The 18303-nt window shown below is 32.4% G+C and overlaps 3 protein-coding genes across 4 annotated transcripts; 1 reads left to right on the plus strand and 2 right to left on the minus strand.

The window, feature by feature from the left end:
* Positions 1-619: 619 nt before the first annotated feature.
* Positions 620-5984, plus strand: LOC114397685 (sucrose synthase 7-like). The gene is made up of 15 exons (XM_028359860.1): positions 620-954; positions 1491-1645; positions 2004-2196; positions 2303-2421; positions 2505-2721; positions 3111-3206; positions 3299-3472; positions 3588-3704; positions 3810-3976; positions 4067-4291; positions 4389-4955; positions 5111-5249; positions 5343-5422; positions 5677-5700; positions 5782-5984. Exons 1-15 carry the CDS (start codon positions 721-723, stop codon positions 5795-5797), a joined length of 2523 nt encoding a protein of 840 aa, XP_028215661.1. The 5' UTR covers positions 620-720; the 3' UTR covers positions 5798-5984.
* Positions 5985-8141: 2157 nt separating this feature from the next.
* On the minus strand, positions 8142-13248 carry LOC114397704 (NAC domain-containing protein 86-like). Of its 2 annotated transcripts, none has more exons than XM_028359882.1 (7): positions 13052-13245; positions 12622-12844; positions 11444-11721; positions 10433-10786; positions 9674-10126; positions 9070-9133; positions 8142-8953 (listed from the first exon to the last, which is right to left on the minus strand). In XM_028359882.1, the coding sequence occupies exons 2-7, from the start codon at positions 12773-12775 to the stop codon at positions 8325-8327; spliced, it is 1932 nt and encodes a 643-aa protein (XP_028215683.1). In that variant the 5' UTR covers positions 12776-12844; positions 13052-13245; the 3' UTR covers positions 8142-8324. The 2 variants fall into 2 exon arrangements, with proteins under 2 accessions (XP_028215683.1, XP_028215692.1); XM_028359891.1 differs by having other exon boundaries at positions 8867-8971; positions 13052-13248.
* A 3590-nt stretch (positions 13249-16838) lies between these two features.
* On the minus strand, positions 16839-18269 carry LOC114371832 (glutathione S-transferase U19-like). The gene is made up of 2 exons (XM_028329156.1): positions 17896-18269; positions 16839-17486 (listed from the first exon to the last, which is right to left on the minus strand). The coding sequence occupies exons 1-2, from the start codon at positions 18214-18216 to the stop codon at positions 17142-17144; spliced, it is 666 nt and encodes a 221-aa protein (XP_028184957.1). The 5' UTR covers positions 18217-18269; the 3' UTR covers positions 16839-17141.
* Between the last annotated feature and the right edge of the window lie 34 nt (positions 18270-18303).

Genomic DNA, 18303 nt, shown 5'->3' on the forward strand with positions numbered 1-18303 from the left:
ATGTGAAGATTAATCTAAATGTTATTTAAAATCACTTTATAATTTTTTTAAAAAAATGTGTTAGAAGATTAATCTAGATCATATTATTGAGAACCAATCAGGGTGTTTCCTAACTTAACATTAATTGAAAACATGATTTTTGTTTCAACTTAATCTCGTTTTTAATTATCTTATCAAGTTCAAATAAAATTGACTCCAATAAAAAAATGCATGTAATTTTTAAAAAAAATATTATTTCTCTCATTGTATAAATAAATTCAAACGTGGCATTAATAATAGGTGTACTCTCAGTCTGACTCACTAAACACTCCTTCGTCCTCCAAGAAAAAGAGAAAGCAAATGCCGTGAAGATGGCCATCTTTTCATATTCGTTTTCTGTTGATCATCATATGGCACCCAAAGACAAAGAGAAGAAAAGAATGATTCCTATAATTCCGTGATAGAAATAATATTCACACACCTTCCTTCACTTTTTAAAACAATGAAAATCTCTTCTCAAAACTCAAACATTCTTTTCCTTTCCCTCCGAAGCAAATATTCCTTCTCCAACTCATGCACTTACACCTAACTATATCAAAGCCTTAAAGTTATTATAATTCACATGACATACACATAGTAGCCATGCATATAAATTGAGACACATCTATTTGACCACCAATCAAGACCTATCTGAATTTCAAAACCTTAATTAACATTTTCTCTTTTGCTTTCTATGTTTAAATGGCTTCTGCACCAGCCTTAAAACGCACAGATTCTGTCGTTGATAATATGCCTGATGCATTGCGGCAGAGCCGGTACCATATGAAGAGGTGCTTCGCTAAGTACCTTGAAAAGGGTAGGAGGATTATGAAACTTCATCATTTGATGGAAGAAATGGAACTAGTTATAGATGACAAAAGTGAAAGAAGTCAAGTTTTGGAGGGCATTCTTGGCTTCATATTGAGCTCCACACAGGTTCTTTGTTTTCACTCTTCAACTTATATATACACGGCAATAATAAATAAATAAATAAAGTGGTCACATCATTATCAACTACGAATTTTTAACTTTGATTATCTAAGTATGATTATAAGCATTAAGTATATTATTGGTGGGAGAATGCACTGATATACATGAGGTCATAGATTCTAACTTAAATGCGACTCTTATACAAAAACCAAAAGAAAAAACGTTAAATATGTTGTTGAAAAGTCTGATATTGTCTGCCTCAATAGTCAATTCCTAGGATTATTTATCTATTGGACAACTTCTCTTAACCTAAATTTAAGAAGAAAACTAACATAATATCAAGAGTTTATAACCATATTGTCTTTTCCTATTCTGACAAGCATTAATAGAGGGAGTGTTGCTTTTAACATCAATTAGTTTTAAAATAACATCAATAGATAATTTTGATATTGTTAGAATGAGTGCTGTTTCATTATATGTTCCACATTATATATATATAATATTGCCAGTGGATTTTAATGTTGTGCACCTGAAACTTGCAGGAAGCTGTTGTTGATCCACCATATGTTGCCTTTGCAATAAGGCCTAATCCAGGAGTTTGGGAATTTGTAAAGGTGAGCTCTGAGGACCTTTCTGTTGAGGCTATTACCCCCACAGACTACCTCAAATTCAAGGAAAGGGTACACGATGAAAAATGGTACATCATTTATCTTACATTGTAACCTTCTAATCATCAACGTTCATCAATATCCTCCTTTTCTCCTCTCTATTTGCATTTTTTTCTTAAGCTAAATTATCATTAGTACCATTGACGTGGCATAATTTCATCACATTCTTAATTTTTTACTCACATATTTATCCAATTAAATGTAAATAAGACGCATTAGAATACTTTTTGACGAAATTTTTTCATACTGCACTTACACGTGGAAGATCTAGTGTAAGTTGAACACTTGGTGTAAAATGGTCAAATAGTATAGTGTTGCCTATTCCATCCAACAAGAAAAATTCACTTGAACTATGCTTTTGATGTATAACTTGGCTCCATATTGAAGGGCAACCGATGAGAACTCATTTGAAGCAGACTTTGGAGCATTTGATTCCCAAATTCCTCTGTTAACCCTCTCTTCTTCAATTGGAAATGGACTGGAATTTACTTCCAAGTTCTTAACTTCAAAGTTAACTGGGAAATTGGAGAAAACACAGGCTATAGTGGACTACTTGTTAACATTAAATCATCAGGGAGAAGTAAGTGAAATAACATGAGATTAAATTCATAAATATTATATTACAACACCAAAGATATACCATATAATATAATATTCATTTTCCTTTTTGTCATCTACACTGGCAGAGCCTGATGATAAATGACAGCCTTAACTCTGCCGCAAAGCTCCAGATGGCACTTGTAGTGGCTGATGCATTCCTCTCGGGACTTTCCAAAGACACTGCATATCAGAATTTTGAACTAAGGTAAAGATTTTATTATTTTTCTATAAAAGAGGCCAAGGATACTTGAAGTTTTAACCCAACGGTAAGACCAAATTCATTGACAGGTTTAAGGAATGGGGGTTTGAGAGAGGATGGGGAGATACTGCAGGAAGAGTGAAGGAGACAATGAGAACTCTATCAGAAGTACTCCAAGCACCAGACCCGATGAACTTGGAGAAATTTTTAAGCAACTTACCAATAATATTCAATGTTGTCATCTTCTCTGTTCATGGTTATTTTGGGCAAGCAGATGTTCTTGGCTTGCCAGACACCGGTGGCCAGGTAAAATTCTAACCATTAGGAATAATTAATTTGATTATAAGGATAAGTTGATAGAAATTGTTCACCATGTAGCAAGGTCAATAATGTTTTCTAATTGAGAAATGATGGCAATACACTTTTTTGAACACACTACTATTGATTGAATATTACACAATTTTGTGGAATTCACTTCTATTTTAATGAGTTTTACTCGTGATTTTGTAATTTCAATAAATTTTAACCAATGTTAGAAAGTGTATTGGAAGTTCTTAACTAACACTCCTCCTTTATGATATCATCATGTCAAGTGCTATTTCTATTAAAAGCGGGAAAAAACTGATGTATTTAAGAGATGGCTCAAAAGCAAAATGCTTTTTCATTTCTAATACTCATCGAGAAAAGTACAACAGGTAGTTTACATATTGGACCAAGTCAAGTCTCTGGAAGCAGAGTTGCTTCTGAGAATCAGGCAACAAGGGCTAAATGTGAAACCTCAAATTCTTGTGGTGAGTTTCATGCAAAAGGAATGAAGAATTATCTCTTTCTATATACACTTAAACTTACTAGAATCTTAAGAGTATGCTATTGATCTTGATAGGTAACAAGGCTCATTCCTGATGCTCGGGGAACCAAGTGCCACCATGAGTTGGAACCAATCAGTGATACCAAGCACTCCCACATTCTACGTGTGCCGTTTCAGACAGATAAAGGAATCCTGCGTCAGTGGATTTCTCGCTTTGACATTTACCCCTATCTTGAGAGGTTTACTCAGGCATGTATAGTATAGTATACCTGATACCTGATTCAATATTCTTTAACTGGTATCTATTTTCCCTCTTATGAAGTTTCCTTCTGAGTTATGACCATACTTTGGTTCATATTAATAGGATGCAACAGCCAAGATTCTTGAGTTCATGGAAGGGAAACCAGATCTTGTTATTGGAAATTACACTGATGGAAATTTGGTAGCATCACTAATGGCTAGAAAACTTGGGATAACTCAGGTCGCTATAACTTTGTTTAAGTTTTCCTTTCAACTGTTTTTGTGGCTGCAAGTATACGTCTTTTTTCGCTACGTGTACTGATTCCATAGCTTGATTGAAAACCAGGGAACTATAGCACATGCTTTAGAGAAAACCAAGTATGAAGACTCAGATGTCAAGTGGAAAGAGTTGGACCCCAAGTACCACTTCTCGTGTCAATTCATGGCGGATACAGTGGCAATGAATGCATCTGATTTCATCATAACCAGCACATACCAGGAAATTGCTGGAAGGTTTGCTCAAATAGCCTTACACACATGTTAATGAGAACAAAGTAGTACCCTAAAATGAAATCTGAATTTTTTTTAAGTTGATATTTGCAGCAAAGATAGACCTGGACAATATGAAAGTCATGCTGCATTTACCCTCCCAGGGCTGTGTAGGGTTGTTTCAGGGATAAACGTGTTTGATCCGAAGTTCAACATAGTCGCACCAGGAGCTGACCAGTCTGTGTATTTCCCTTACACAGAGAAAGAAAAAAGGCTCTCTCAATTTCACCCTGCCATTGAGGACCTTCTCTTTAGTAAAGTGGATAACATTGAGCATATGTAAGTGACCTTGTTGCACTGTTGCAAAGTAACATTTATGAATTACCACATTCTTCCAATTGAATGACTTTCACTTTTGGAATTGTTATGGAAACAGTGGATATCTAGCTGATAGGAGGAAGCCAATCATCTTCTCAATGGCAAGGCTTGATGTTGTGAAGAACTTGAGCGGGTTAGTTGAATGGTATGGCAAGAACAAGAGACTGAGAAATTTGGTGAACCTTGTAATAGTAGGAGGCTTCTTTGACCCTTCAAAATCAAAAGATAGGGAGGAAATGGCAGAAATAAAAAAGATGCATGACTTAATTGATAAGTACCAACTCAAGGGTCAATTTAGATGGATTGCTGCACAGACGAATAGGTATCGCAATGGAGAGCTCTACCGTTGCATCGCTGACACAAGGGGAGCCTTTGTGCAGCCTGCTTTGTATGAAGCATTTGGATTAACTGTCATTGAAGCAATGAACTGTGGCTTGCCCACTTTTGCCACCAACCAAGGAGGTCCAGCAGAAATTATTGTTGATGGGGTCTCCGGCTTCCACATTGACCCCCTCAATGGAGAGGAATCAAGCAACAAAATCGCTGATTTCTTTGAGAAATGCAAAGTGAATCAATCACAATGGAATGTCATTTCTGAGGCTGGATTGCAGCGCATAAATGAATGGTAACCAACTTATCATATCATACCATTTCCTTAGCTTCAAGCTTGTACAGTTATTATTTAACAATTATGTTACACCTTTGTTTAGTCAACATTCCCTTTTTTATGCATCAATGAGAAACTAAATTTCAAACGTGTTACATGTCGTTGTCTTATAGCTATACCTGGAAGATTTATGCAAACAAGATGGTAAACATGGGGAACATTTACACCTTTTGGAGGCAAGTGAATAAGGAGCAAAAGGAGGCAAAGCAGAGATACATTCAGATGTTCTATAATCTTATATTCAAGAATTTGGTATGCCAATATTTAGTTTTTTAGACACATTCACCAATTACTGTGTTATGAGTTTCTGAAAAGGTAAACACTTTTGATATGTAAATGTCACAGGTTAAGACTGTACCTGCTCCTAGTGATGAACCTCAACAACCAGTAGGCAAGCAGCCGAGTCTCAAATCGCGTAGCACGGGGTATGTTACTCAACCAATAAATCATTCTCCATCTTTGTGAAGGGAAAAAATTGTTGAAGTCAATTGAAATGCTGGATATCTCCATTAATCCTTCCCCTTAACGGATTTGTTTCTGTGACATGCTTTTAAATTAGTCAAATTGTTACTTCATTATTTGTTTCTTAGCATGCACCTTTGTGCAGTTAAGAAAATGGTTTTCCATTTGATCCATGCTAACATCTTTTTTCTTTTTCCTTCTTGGTTTGCTGAATCAGACGTTCACAGTCCAGATTGCAAAGGTTAGGCTAATTACATAGCACTTAATTAGCTCGTGATTATTAGTTGTGTGTACTTACAAAAAATTACTTACTTCCTTTCAGGTTATTTGGAAATTAATATCTCAACCATGAAGCAAGTCAATTAGTACGATGCATCTTGTCACTCTGGATATTGATATTTCTCTGATGACCTTATATATATATTTTTTTGTTATTCATCAAACGGAGAAGCTCTGCTGTTGTTGAATAATAACAATATTTTATGTGATCAATAAAATGCCCTATGTGAGGAAATTTAAAACGAAGATGGAGCAATGTTTAATTTCACGTAGGAAGCTGAAACTTTGTTCTTAAACTGTAATAAAGATTTTATATGCTAACATCCTAAAACGAAACCCCGAGAGACTTAAAGATGTACATTATGTCAGTCTATCACGGATACTAATTTAAATAAAGAGAAGTTCTAGGAAGATAGTTTCCAATACATTTTTTTTAACTACAAAATTAAATGATATTCATTAAATATGACATAAGACTCACAAAATTTTATCATTTTTAATAAATTTGTCTCAATCAAAAGACTATGTTTCAAACCAATGAATATGAAAATACATTTTCTTTTTCTTAGCAAGATGCAATATATTAAAATAGGTACAAGGATACCTAAAACCCACATACAAGAAAAATACCAGAGAATGTAATAAAATTAAAGAAGGTTATTCGCTATTTGTCTTAGATGAATATTTGAATCCAATGTAATTGACTGCAAAATGTTACACAATTAATATAATAATTGATCAATAAAAAGTTATTGATAAAGATGGTTCAACATTTATATTAGATCACTTAATCAAGGTATGAGGATTTCTAGCTTAGATATGGAGTCACAATATTGCTTTATTCCAAAATGGATCCATCTAGTAGGGGAAAAATAATTAACTGAGTCAAATAAGAAACTCTAAATATCTACTAAATACAGAAAAAAAATGCATAATAATTGATCAAGTATAATGATGTCTTCCCGTCTTCTTTAATCAAATCGATCCAAATATCCACATTTAGTGGGTCTATCTACTTCTCGATTATGTTTTTTCTCACCCATGATGCTCAAGGTCTTTTCTAAGAGATTCAAATCTAGTATTATTCATACTGACGACGTCCAGACTAGTTTATTAACACTTAAAATCCTTTAATAAATTATTATTATTATTTTAAAATATTAAAGATGAAGTTATTTGAAACATGATGTTGATTTGACATTTTAATATGACATATAAGTTATAACAACCTGACAGTTATGAATTTTCTTAAAAAATGAATTACTATTTTTATTACTATATTTTATTAATAAAGTAAATATAATTAATTGTGGTTTGACATCTTATTCATTTTACGTTTTCATGAGGTACAGTTGATTTGTTACAACTTACTGATGCCAAACTTAATTAAAATCCACCGACACATAAGTATTTTATAAAAAAATGCGACCTTTTCTTTTTGAGTTCCTTATTACATCGGATATAAAAGTAAGAATCAAATTGTCAAATTAAAATTAATTTTTCTTCTTCCTAGTATATTTTTTATTAATTTAAATTAGATTCTTTCATTCATTTTAGAGGGATAGATTAAATATTTTATAAGTTATATTATTTTTTTAGATTTAATTAAAAGTAACAGTTTTGGAAATTGATTCTCAAGCCCAAAATCTAGTTTCGAAAACTATTCTACCGCATTCATTGCAAATCGGTGGGAAGGTAAATAAACGTTCATTTTTTTGTATGGTGACTAATGGTCAACTTGATATTATCTGACTTTGCTCATTCTCTAATAATTACTATACGTACTGATTTAGGAGCAGGAGGTGAACTTCTAATATTCCTTTTGTTGGATTTAATCTCTTTCATCTTTTTAATTAATTAAGTTCTTCTGAATGTTGACATGAATATAGTTATCTGACTCTAAATTATTCAGGCATGAAGACTACAAATAGACTTTACAACTCAATAACACCAGAGAGCATAACCTCATGAAACTGCAAATATGCCCTTTTTGAATAAATTCTATTTGGATGAAGGCCATCATATTCAAACTTATTACCATATTCATCCGATTGAAAACCTTAGGTGCACTTTTATTGGTCAAAAAAGGATAGTATGATCTTGATAAAACTTGGACGACCAAGACAATTATATTAGTGTAGTCACAAACTTTAATTTGTTTTAAAGGAGCCTATCAAGATTAAATTTTAAGGGAAGATTAAACCATTTAATGAAATATCTAGTATTGTAGAAATTAAATTTTTGCATGTTAAGGAGTTACATTATTGATGTGTATGGTAATATCAATTTTTTTTCTTTAAAAAAACAAAATCGAGACCTGCACGACACGGCAAGTTGTATATAAAATTTGAGTCGTCTTCAAATAAAATTAACAAGACTGAGAGAAGGAATTAAAAGTAAACATTCTATTTGTAATTTAGATTCAATACAATTAAGTCTTGAACAAAGAACAAAGTGATACTAAAGTAAAATATAACAAGTATATGGATACATCAGCCTCCTACTTAACTGGGAGAGAAGCACAATTTGAGCGTTCCCAAGCTAATTCCTCACAAGTTAGAGACAAAAATTAAATGAATTAAGAGATCAAGGGTTAACTACCATATTCTGGCTAGCCCACATGGTACAAAAAGCCAAAGATATGGTGAGAAAAATGCCTATTTTCTTCAAGACTGCACTTAATTCTTTCTCATGACTTTTGACACCAACAAACCAATTAACCTCATTATTTGACTCATTCCAAATTTCCACTTCTTCCTTCAAATAAACACAATGCATCAACACAAGTGCAAAGACGAATACAATTGCACTTGCAATTGTCTTTGAAGGTTTTATAAGCTTCCCCATCACATAGGCCTTAACCTTATTCCTTAATGAAGACCCTTTGTTCTCCATTATCATTAGCATTGCCTCTGCATTCTCTACATAATGATTGTTATGTGCCATCACTGAATTGATGAGGTGAACTTGAACAGTTTGTGAAGGAACTATTTGGTGAAAGAATGTCTCCACTACTTGATGAGTCGAAACTAACATTCCATGATTGACCTTTATTTCCTCAACGACCTCAAAGCTAGGAGAACTTGAATAATCATCTATGTTACCATCTTCTATGAAGTTCTCGTTAGGGTCATCATTGTCATTGATGAAGCCCAATGAGAAATCGTTGATTTCAGTGTCGTCATTGTGCTCCTTGTTGCTATGTTGCTCAGATTCTGATCATCCAGCAATTACTAGAAGATTAGAAGTTTGCATAAACCATTATCATTTACCGAAAAAATAAAAATAAGAATAAATCCAAGCAACCATGCATGGGATTCTTAATGTATACCTTGCACCTCATTAGTTTGGAAGCTTGAAATATCTTCTATTGGGACAATCTTTTGTTCTTCCATCTGTACGTCCAATTGGTCAGACTAACAATCATATAAACCTATTGATCATTAATAAATTATAAAAAAAAAATTGACTCATAAAAATCAAAGATCATGTTAAAAAATTTAAAATAACTCATATATTATGTTGAACTAACTGAATTAGACTAAATATTTTAAGAGACCTCAACAAGGTATCAAATTATACATTTGATAGATTGACACTTTTAGGTTAAAATATAACATTTTAGTATAAAAAAATATAATTAATAATAATAATAATTCAGAGAAAAAAATATTATTTTTAAAAATGAGAAAAAATTAATGGTAAATAATTTTTTCAATTCAAGGGATAAGAAATAAGACATACAGTGAGTGTACACACATGATTTCAATCCCTCAAACAATACCGTTAAGATATATATAATTCATTTTTTATTTTTTTTGCAATAATAGCCTTAAGCCAATTCATACAGTTTTCTCATTGAAATAAAATCTGAAATGGGCTAATTAAAATTCATGTAGCAAAGAAACTTGAACAAATAAACAATATTAATATACCTTTTGTAAATCTTCACTTGACATTCCAACCCATCTTAAATTCTCCACCATCCTCTCTGCCTTAAATTCTTCATCCACATCTCCGATCTCTATTGTCCTTGTGTTTGCATCTTCCCATGTTTTGTCAGCATACCTCATTGAGCTCATTCCATGATTTGAATGATTGTAATTAGTGCCAACCATGAAGGTAAAATCATCTTCACGAGGAGCATAATTATCATTATTGCCACCCCATTCCTGCGAGTAGTTGGATTGATTTATTAATTCCTGAGAAACTTGAGCAACTGAAAGAATTTCCTGCAAGATATCTGTTTCAGTTCTGCTTCCTTGCATGGAACCGGAGGCTTGTGTCATTTTCAGCTCTGAGATTCCAACTTGAGGGAAGTCATCCACCTCCAAAGGAGGCAAAACAAACCTATGCTGCATCCTTGCATACTCTAGTGCTATATCCACCTTCAAGTTAATTAGATCAAGTGTAAGAGGAAAGATAACATTAAGCAAAATTAGCTTAAATACATTTTGTCTCTAAATAGTACTATATATATTTTTTAGTTGTAATTCTTACAAAATATTTATTTGATTTTATTATCTGCATTTAACAAAAATATTGGGGTTTTAGTTTTTCTCACTATTAATTATAAGTACATATTTTGTAATTCTTAAAAACTAAAAATGATAATATCTAAATTACAGATCTTTGTTTGCACTTGCATGTATTCAAATATTTAATTTGGACAAAAAAGAAAGTTGTGTACGTACCTTAGATGGAGGGTATGCTATGGCTCCAAATTTGGAAAATGAAGAAGTTGGAAGACTAAATAAAGGGTCTTGTGATGAGAAGTGTGACCATTTCTCATGATCCCTTGTCATGATCCCACTATTGATTGTGAGAGAAGTCTCGTTTCCCATGTTGTGTGGTGAGCAAGCATCCACCGGCATAAAATAATTTGTGCTATCTAAATCTTCGCCCCTTCCTTCAGGGTATATTTCAATACTTGATGAATGATCACTTGTAATTTGGTTGGCATTGGGAACATTAACATAGTGATGCTCCCCAACTTTTGGAGGAATCACTGCAGTCTTCTTGACCACACGGCAAAGAGCATATGCATCCTGAAAAATTACATTTCCCAAAATTCAAAAGAGAGCCATATCAAGAATTAAAAAAATATGCTTAGGGATTAGACATCTATGGTGGAAGGGAGAAGGAAAGAAGAAGAAATTGTGGATTTAAATCTCTGTCACTGATATTTTTAATAAAATTAATAAATTAACATCTATAGATAAAAAAATGGTATAAAATTTTATCCAAAAGATACTCTACAAAGAGCATGGTTAACGCAATTAATATCTTTTTCCGTTTATACTTAATACTCTATATTATATATATATGAAGGATTTTGATTGTACGTGTACGGTTAATATGAAGGACTATCATCAGATAAATTTGTATCTATATACGTAAAAGAAATAGACTTAGGTGGTTTAGGCATGTAGAGAGAAGACCGGTAGACTCTGTAGTGAGGAGAGTAAACCAGATGAAGAGAAGACAAACAATTCGAGGCAGAGAAAGACCCAAAAAGACTATAAGAGAGGTTATCAAAAAGGATCTCGAACTTAATGATTTGGATAGAAGTATGGTACTTGATAGAACATTATGGCGGAAGTTGATTCATGTAGCCGACCACACCTAGTGGGATAAGGCGTTGTTGTTGTTGTATACGTAAAAGAAATAAAATGAAATGAAAAAAATGAAGAGGTGATGAATACCTGCAAGCCTGAATTGGTTTCGCATTCTCTCTCATCAAGACGGTATTCATGCATAACCCAATTTGTACGAGAGCCATGGGGTGCTCTTCCTCGATAGTAAACTAGGGTTTTCTTCATGCCCACAGCCCGAGCCTGGGAATTTACTTTTCTATCCTTCCCCGTGGCCTTCCAATATCCAGATTTGGTTGCACGGTTTGTTCTTGATCCATTTGGGTACTTCCTATCTCGAGGGCTATAGAAATACCACTCCAAATCCTTTCCTGGTAACAATGATTTCCCTGTAATTTTTTTTAAAAATGGTTAAATATTCAAAATTGATTTTAATATTTTCATACGAACATGAAGTAAATTATCATACACATTCTAGCGAAAGTAGCAAAAAATTATTATTTTTAATATTGAGTTTTTTTTTTCTTCATATTTCATAGTTTTCACGTTAAATTCGTAAGGTGATAAAGCAAATGGCAATGGGAGAATAAGAAACGCAAAGTATATTGCATGGGAGTCGTGTATAAATGTATTAATTGTATCGCGTACAATGCAATCCTTTTCTTTATCATACGCTTTTTGACTTGGGAATCTACTATTGTCTCATTACTAGTTTACTACTAATCATGACGGTCACAATAGGAACCCTAAAAGGTGAAGGGACCATCCTCTTTAAAAGTCTTAAGTACAGTCCTTTCCACCATGCATATATCACATTAGATATTTTATGATAAAGCAGGAAAATATACTTGACCGAGAAAGCAAGTATGTGTTTCATCATCACTGAATAAAGATCGGAAGCAAATCTCAACAAAAGCGCGTGCCCACTTTTTTAAGATATAGTTTTTTGCATTCTAATAAGCTGTCCAAAATCATTAAGGAATAGTGATTTACAAATAAGCGAAAAAAAAAGAGATCTTTTATTAAAACTCCTCTTGATGATGTTAAAATTTGCGCGTCATCATGGGATTTCCATATCGTCAATGTTCAAGACTAAAGTCAACAAAATAAATTTTACATATAATATGGTGCTGGATGGTGTATTAGTTAGAATAAGATCGAATTTTACTAGCCAGAAAAATAAAACAGTACAATATATATATATATATATATATATATATATATATATATATATATATATATATATATATATATATATATATATATTTAATAAGCATCTAATTAATTACCTGGCAAGTCCCATGGTTCACACTTATAGAGATCAACTTCAGGTATGATCTCTAACTCAATCTTTCGGCCATTGATCTTTCTTTTAAGGTAATAAGCAACAAGTTCTTCGTCTGTAGGGTGGAATCTGAAACCGGGAGGCAAAACAGGTGCCATGTGTATATATTTTTATATATATATACTTTGGACCTCCTTCTTCCTCTTATAGCTAGCTATCTAAACAACCTGCAATATCAATGAGTATACAAAGCCTCAATTACAAGTGATGAGATCACCAAATTATACAAATCAAACCCTGCCATGCATAAATTAATCGTTCAAGAATAAAACCAAATTAGCAAATTAAAACAAACATAAACTTTTTTAATATATACAATATGACAAGTATATATATAGTTATAATAGAGAGGGGAAGAAATAGCTAGCAAAGACCTTAGGGAAGAAGAAGATCCAAAGTCAGAAAGTGGGAGAGACAAATTAACACAAGGACGAAATGAGAAGCAAAGAGGAGAAGGGGTGGAATGTGGGGCTTGCTTGGGGTTTTATTAAAGAGGACAAAAAGAGAAGAAGAGAGAGAAAAAAAAAAGTTGGATGGGGGTTGTCACCCCTTGATCTCTTTTTCTTTTTTTAAGTACTTTTTATTTGTTTTTATGATCAAATGGATGGATTCCTGTTATCTTTGCTATCAAGCTTGAAATAATGCCTATTTACTAATTAATTAATCCATGGGCAGCTATATAGATTAATTAATTAATAAATATTATAATGTTATAGTAATTCTCTTCTCTTAATTCTGCACACATTGATCCTATGCTTCAAGCTCGTTCTTTCTTGGATTCTGGGCCTATAGCTAGCTATTATTCCAAAGAAGGATCTTACAATAACCAACATTAACGTGATGAAAACTCTTAACAAAACCAACTATGGCGGCTGTACATAACTGAACAAACGGTCCTTTCACATTTGTTGCCAATCATTCTCTAAGCTTTATATATTTAATTGCTCATTATTTTTTTTTTCGTTCATGTGGACGATTGGTTATTAATAACCTTGATTGAAGGTTGTTTCAAGCATGATTAGTTGTTTACATTCGAATTATAATAATGTTTTCGATGAAAAATTTAATCTTATTAACCATAAGAAACACGTTCGATGTTGTTATACTTGTTTAAACGTTTGGTAAAAAAATTACTTATTTAAACGTTTACAATATGACTGTACGTATTATATATACACGCCAATATTTTCGTATCCTCATCTTCTGCACGTAAAATATAATTGACTGTATTTACGAAATTGGGAGTTATTAATATTAGTAATATTTACGAAATAATATTACTATCGAAAAAGAAAAAAAAAATAATGAAAAGAAAAGAACAAACTAGGTTTCATGTTTTAGTTTAAGCACTGGCTATAGACATGTGGCACATGGACAGCAAACCAATTAAGTCCAAAGCGGGACCCATGTGGGGCCAGCTTTTGCCACGTGAACCAATTAAGTTATCCACGTGGCATGGCAGGATCACTTGTAAGTTATCTCATGCTTTTCCCATCATGTCAAGTTCCTAACCCTCATGCTTTCCCTTTCATGAATCCATCTTTTGGTGCTTTTCTCCTTTATGAGTTTATGCTTTATCTTCTTATTAGTCTCCTCAGTCCTCATCCAATGTAGACCAAGTTCCTTTTAATTCATTTTTCCTCTCTCTACTTGCATTATAAAAAAAAATACAATATGAAATCCAATCACTAATTGTAGGCGTAAAATATATAGTATAAAACATAGCAGTGAATAATGTACCAAGTACCAAATTAATGAACCTTTTATAAATATATTGTCTTTTTGGCTTGAACTAATTTGCAGCAAATTAAAAACAAAACTAAAACCACCTAGAAATTGTAATTTAGATATTTCAAATTATGATGATTTTATAAAGAAGATTCTTATTACATGAAGAGGACTTGGTAGTGAAAAAAGAGTATAAGAATGATTTTTTTTTTTATCAATTTGAGTATAACAATCATAAAAATAACTTTGTATAGTATCCTAATTAGTTTCCACTTTTTAATTGTTTGTCATATTCAAAATAATTGATGTAAATATTACTAAACTAAATTTCTATTTAACCAATAAAATTTTTGGAAAATATTATTTTTACAACAATTTGTATAACATTTTTTTTATCTATCTCTCTTCGACATCATTTATTATATATCATAATAATAGAGAAAGATAAATACAAAAACTAACGTTATAGAAATTGTTGCATAAATTATTGTACATGTATCACATTTTCAAAAGGCTTTAACATGAGCTTTAAGCTGTGGGATAATTATTAGTTATAAAATAATTGTTTTAGAAAAGCATCACGTTTACATTGTGCGACGAGAAGCATTTGGGCATCCAAAACACAACCAATTTAGATGACACAAATCATATAATTAGTAACCCATGCATGCATGCAATGCAAAACTATGAAACACACTCAAACCAATTTATATAAGTGATCACAAAAGGTAGGTCGGTGTATTCTCCCACAACGAGAAAGCAATACACATTTGAACGCACGTATATAGCTTAATTGAGTTGCTTGGCTTCTTTCTATCATATATTTATAAATATTCTCAATGACAAAATATTATATTTACTTCCATATTAATTAATTTTTCAAAAAACTTATGCATGTATGCAAAGTATATTGCTGACGAAAGGAAACAATCTTGCATATCTTTTTCAGCTTGAAATCTGAAATTCTGAAAGCTCAAAAATACCTGTTCATACTGAGGTGGCGAGGGTCCACATGGATCAAAAGCTTCGAGAGCAAAATAACGCTAAAGTAATAATTGTATAATTTGATTTGTATGGTTGAAGAAAATGAGAAAGAGTAAGGCTGTGACCTAATTTGAGCTGCTGGATAAGGTTTTCGATTAATAACAAGTTTTTTGTATTATTATTATTAGTAGTCTTTGTCTCCCAAATTTTGGAAGAATAATGCACGCTTCTTTTCTTAAGTTTACTCGGTTTTTGTAATACTTTAATTTGACTAAATGGTATGACATATATAGTTTTTTAATCTTGGGTATATGACTAATTTTCAACATTTTACCATCCAACAATCACCCTAAAACTTTTGTAAAAAATTTACCTCCCCCCCCCCCCCCCCCCCCGATTCGAGAGGATTACTCTAATTCTCTATATATCATGTACTCTCCTCTTTGCGATCAACATACCAAATACTTTCGTTTTTTGAAGCTCATTCGAAAGTATCAATCCCATTGAAAGTCGAGAAGAATGGAATAGTGAGTGCAATGCTTGATAACTTGCAAAATTATCCATTTATTAAAAAAAATAATTAAGATTGAAATAAAATCGTCATTGAGTAAAAATATAATTACAGTTTTATTCTTTAGTTTGGACTATGTGCAATTTTAATCTCTTAAACTTTGTGAAAAAAAAAGTTAAGCTCTTTCATTTTTAATGTTAAGCAAATTTAGTTTTATCATTAATTTTACTCTCCATAAAACTTTTAATTTTCATTTTTTTTGTCTAAATTTTTCAAAAATTGAATTATTTATATTGCATTAAATCTTAGTTTACTCAATTTTCACTAACTAAACATTTAAATTTATCTAATAATAAAAAAAATGTGAGACTCTTTTTAAACCCTAATATCACATCTTATAAAGTTTTTTAATTTGTATATATTTTAGCAAATGTCTAGCTTCTAATTTTTAAAATTATTTCATATTTAATCAGAAATATGTGAATATTTGGATAGAAAATAAATAATTTGAAGATTTTTAATATAAAAAATCATCATGACCAAACGAAACTGCTAAATTTCTTTTAAATAAAAGTAATTAAAATGAAAGAAAAAAAATAAAAAATCAAGTTTGCACATAATCCAAACTAAAGGGGTTGAAAGTGCAAACAAGCTAAAAGAATTAAATCATCATTGTTTTAATCAAGAAGCAATTGATTAGAGGCTGGGATCAGGCCAAAAAAACAATACTCCTGTATTAAGAACAGGCAGACCATAATTAATTTCCCCTTGTTTCTTTCAATCCCATAAATATATCAGTAGCACAAATTGGAATTGAAAGTTACCAAGTAAGCTAGGAGAGAAGAGTTAAATAGATAGTTTATATGAAGTCCTACGTCGAAGTCCTACTCATAAGTCAAAGTTTAAACCTCAACACAGTTGTTATACCAAAACGAAAGTGGAATAAGAGAGCAAGGAATTTTGATTTCTAGTACTGCCACTATTGTTTTGTGTGAAAATCCTTCAACCCTTTATAGTTGATCTATTAGGATACCCAATATAGTTGAAAAGCAAACCCAGAGGTCACTATTATTTCTTATTCCCCTTATTTTAATTCAAGCCATCATATGAGAGTTGACTAAAAACTAAAACAGCAAATTCTAATACAGTGTCAAAGAAAGAAAGAAAGAAAAAAAAGCAGCAACAAGCACCCTTCACTGCCATGAGGCATACCATTAACCAAGCATGCTTAATTTCATTCATTATTCAAGTCCTAACATCTTCCTGAAATGAAGGACAAACTGGTAGACCTTCTCAGGGTCTGGCAGAACTTTGGCAACAGATTCCCTTTGCAAGCTCCTCTTAATCCAAGCTGAGATTTTTGGCGAGTGGTCTTCAACTTTGAAGCCACCAAGCTTCTCATAGGCCAAAAACCAAGCTGAATGACCAATGGCTATGATGTCAACATAACCAAAGGCATCACCTCCAAAGTAGTCCTTCTCCCCTAGAGCTTCCTCAAGATGCTTTAAAACTTCAATGAAGTCCCTAGTGCCCACTTCTCTCTCTTCTCCATTGCTTCCCCAGATACTCCTCCCGGTTTCAAATACCTAATTCCAAGTATAAAAGTAACCATCCATAATCATATATGCACACATAAATCTACATATCAATATTAATTTAACCTCTAATTTAAGAGAAATTATTACATAGTCGGAACCACTATAATACCAACTAATCTTCATATGATAAGTAATTAAATATTATTAATTATTTCTTGTGATTAAAAAACTCGACTACATGTCACACAATGATTATACATGAGCATAACACATGTTGATTGAAGACTATCTAACAACTTTTCCTAAGGTAGAGATTTGGATATTAGAAATAGTTTTTGTGGGTTTATTTCAATCTGTTATGTAAGGGGATCACAAAAGTTTCATATAGTGTCAAAATATAAGAAAACAAAATTTCCACACGATACCCTTAGACATTAAGAATGAGGCAACAACTAACCTTTTTGTCAATGTAATCAGTCCAGAATCTGGCTTGTGCACGATCATAAGCAAGAGTTGGAAGCAGTGGGTTGGAAGACCAGACTTCATCAATGTAGCTAACAATGATAGAAGACTCGGCTAGAGGCTTGTCATTGTGCAAGAGCACAGGAACTTTTTGATGAATAGGATTTGACTTAAGGAGAAGCTCACTCTTGCCTCCAAACAAATCCTCTTCACTGGCTACATAATTCACCCCCTTCTCTTCCAAAGCAACTTTCACTCTTGCACAAAATGGGCTAGCCCAAAAGTCCAAAACCTCAACCTTGTCACCCTTTGACATGTTATTATCCTCTAAAGTTTGATGTCTTTTCCTTTCTTTTGGGGTGATTAGAAGACGTGAGGGAAGTTCAAATTTATAGTGAACAAT

Source organism: Glycine soja, chromosome 2 (assembly GCF_004193775.1).
Source record: "Glycine soja cultivar W05 chromosome 2, ASM419377v2, whole genome shotgun sequence".
NCBI classification, from domain to species: Eukaryota; Viridiplantae; Streptophyta; class Magnoliopsida; order Fabales; family Fabaceae; genus Glycine; species Glycine soja.

What these genes read in the sequence shown, in the direction of transcription:
- LOC114397685 (XM_028359860.1), top strand. Translation starts at nt 721, where the DNA reads ATGGCTTCTGCACCAGCCTTAAAACGCACAGATTCTGTCGTTGATAAT. An exon ending in AGGGTACACGATGAAAAATG is followed by an intron (nt 1,646 to 2,003) that starts GTACATCATTTA and finishes TCCATATTGAAG; the next exon opens with GGCAACCGATGAGAACTCAT. An exon ending in TATCAGAATTTTGAACTAAG is followed by an intron (nt 2,422 to 2,504) that starts GTAAAGATTTTA and finishes ATTCATTGACAG; the next exon opens with GTTTAAGGAATGGGGGTTTG.
- LOC114397704 (XM_028359882.1), bottom strand. Translation starts at nt 12,775, where the DNA reads ATGGCACCTGTTTTGCCTCCCGGTTTCAGATTCCACCCTACAGACGAA. An exon ending in TAGCATACCCTCCATCTAAG is followed by an intron (nt 10,127 to 10,432) that starts GTACGTACACAA and finishes ATTAACTTGAAG; the next exon opens with GTGGATATAGCACTAGAGTA. An exon ending in CAAGTGAAGATTTACAAAAG is followed by an intron (nt 9,134 to 9,673) that starts GTATATTAATAT and finishes TTGGACGTACAG; the next exon opens with ATGGAAGAACAAAAGATTGT.
- LOC114371832 (XM_028329156.1), bottom strand. Translation starts at nt 18,216, where the DNA reads ATGTCAAAGGGTGACAAGGTTGAGGTTTTGGACTTTTGGGCTAGCCCA. An exon ending in CTGATTACATTGACAAAAAG is followed by an intron (nt 17,487 to 17,895) that starts GTTAGTTGTTGC and finishes ACTTGGAATTAG; the next exon opens with GTATTTGAAACCGGGAGGAG.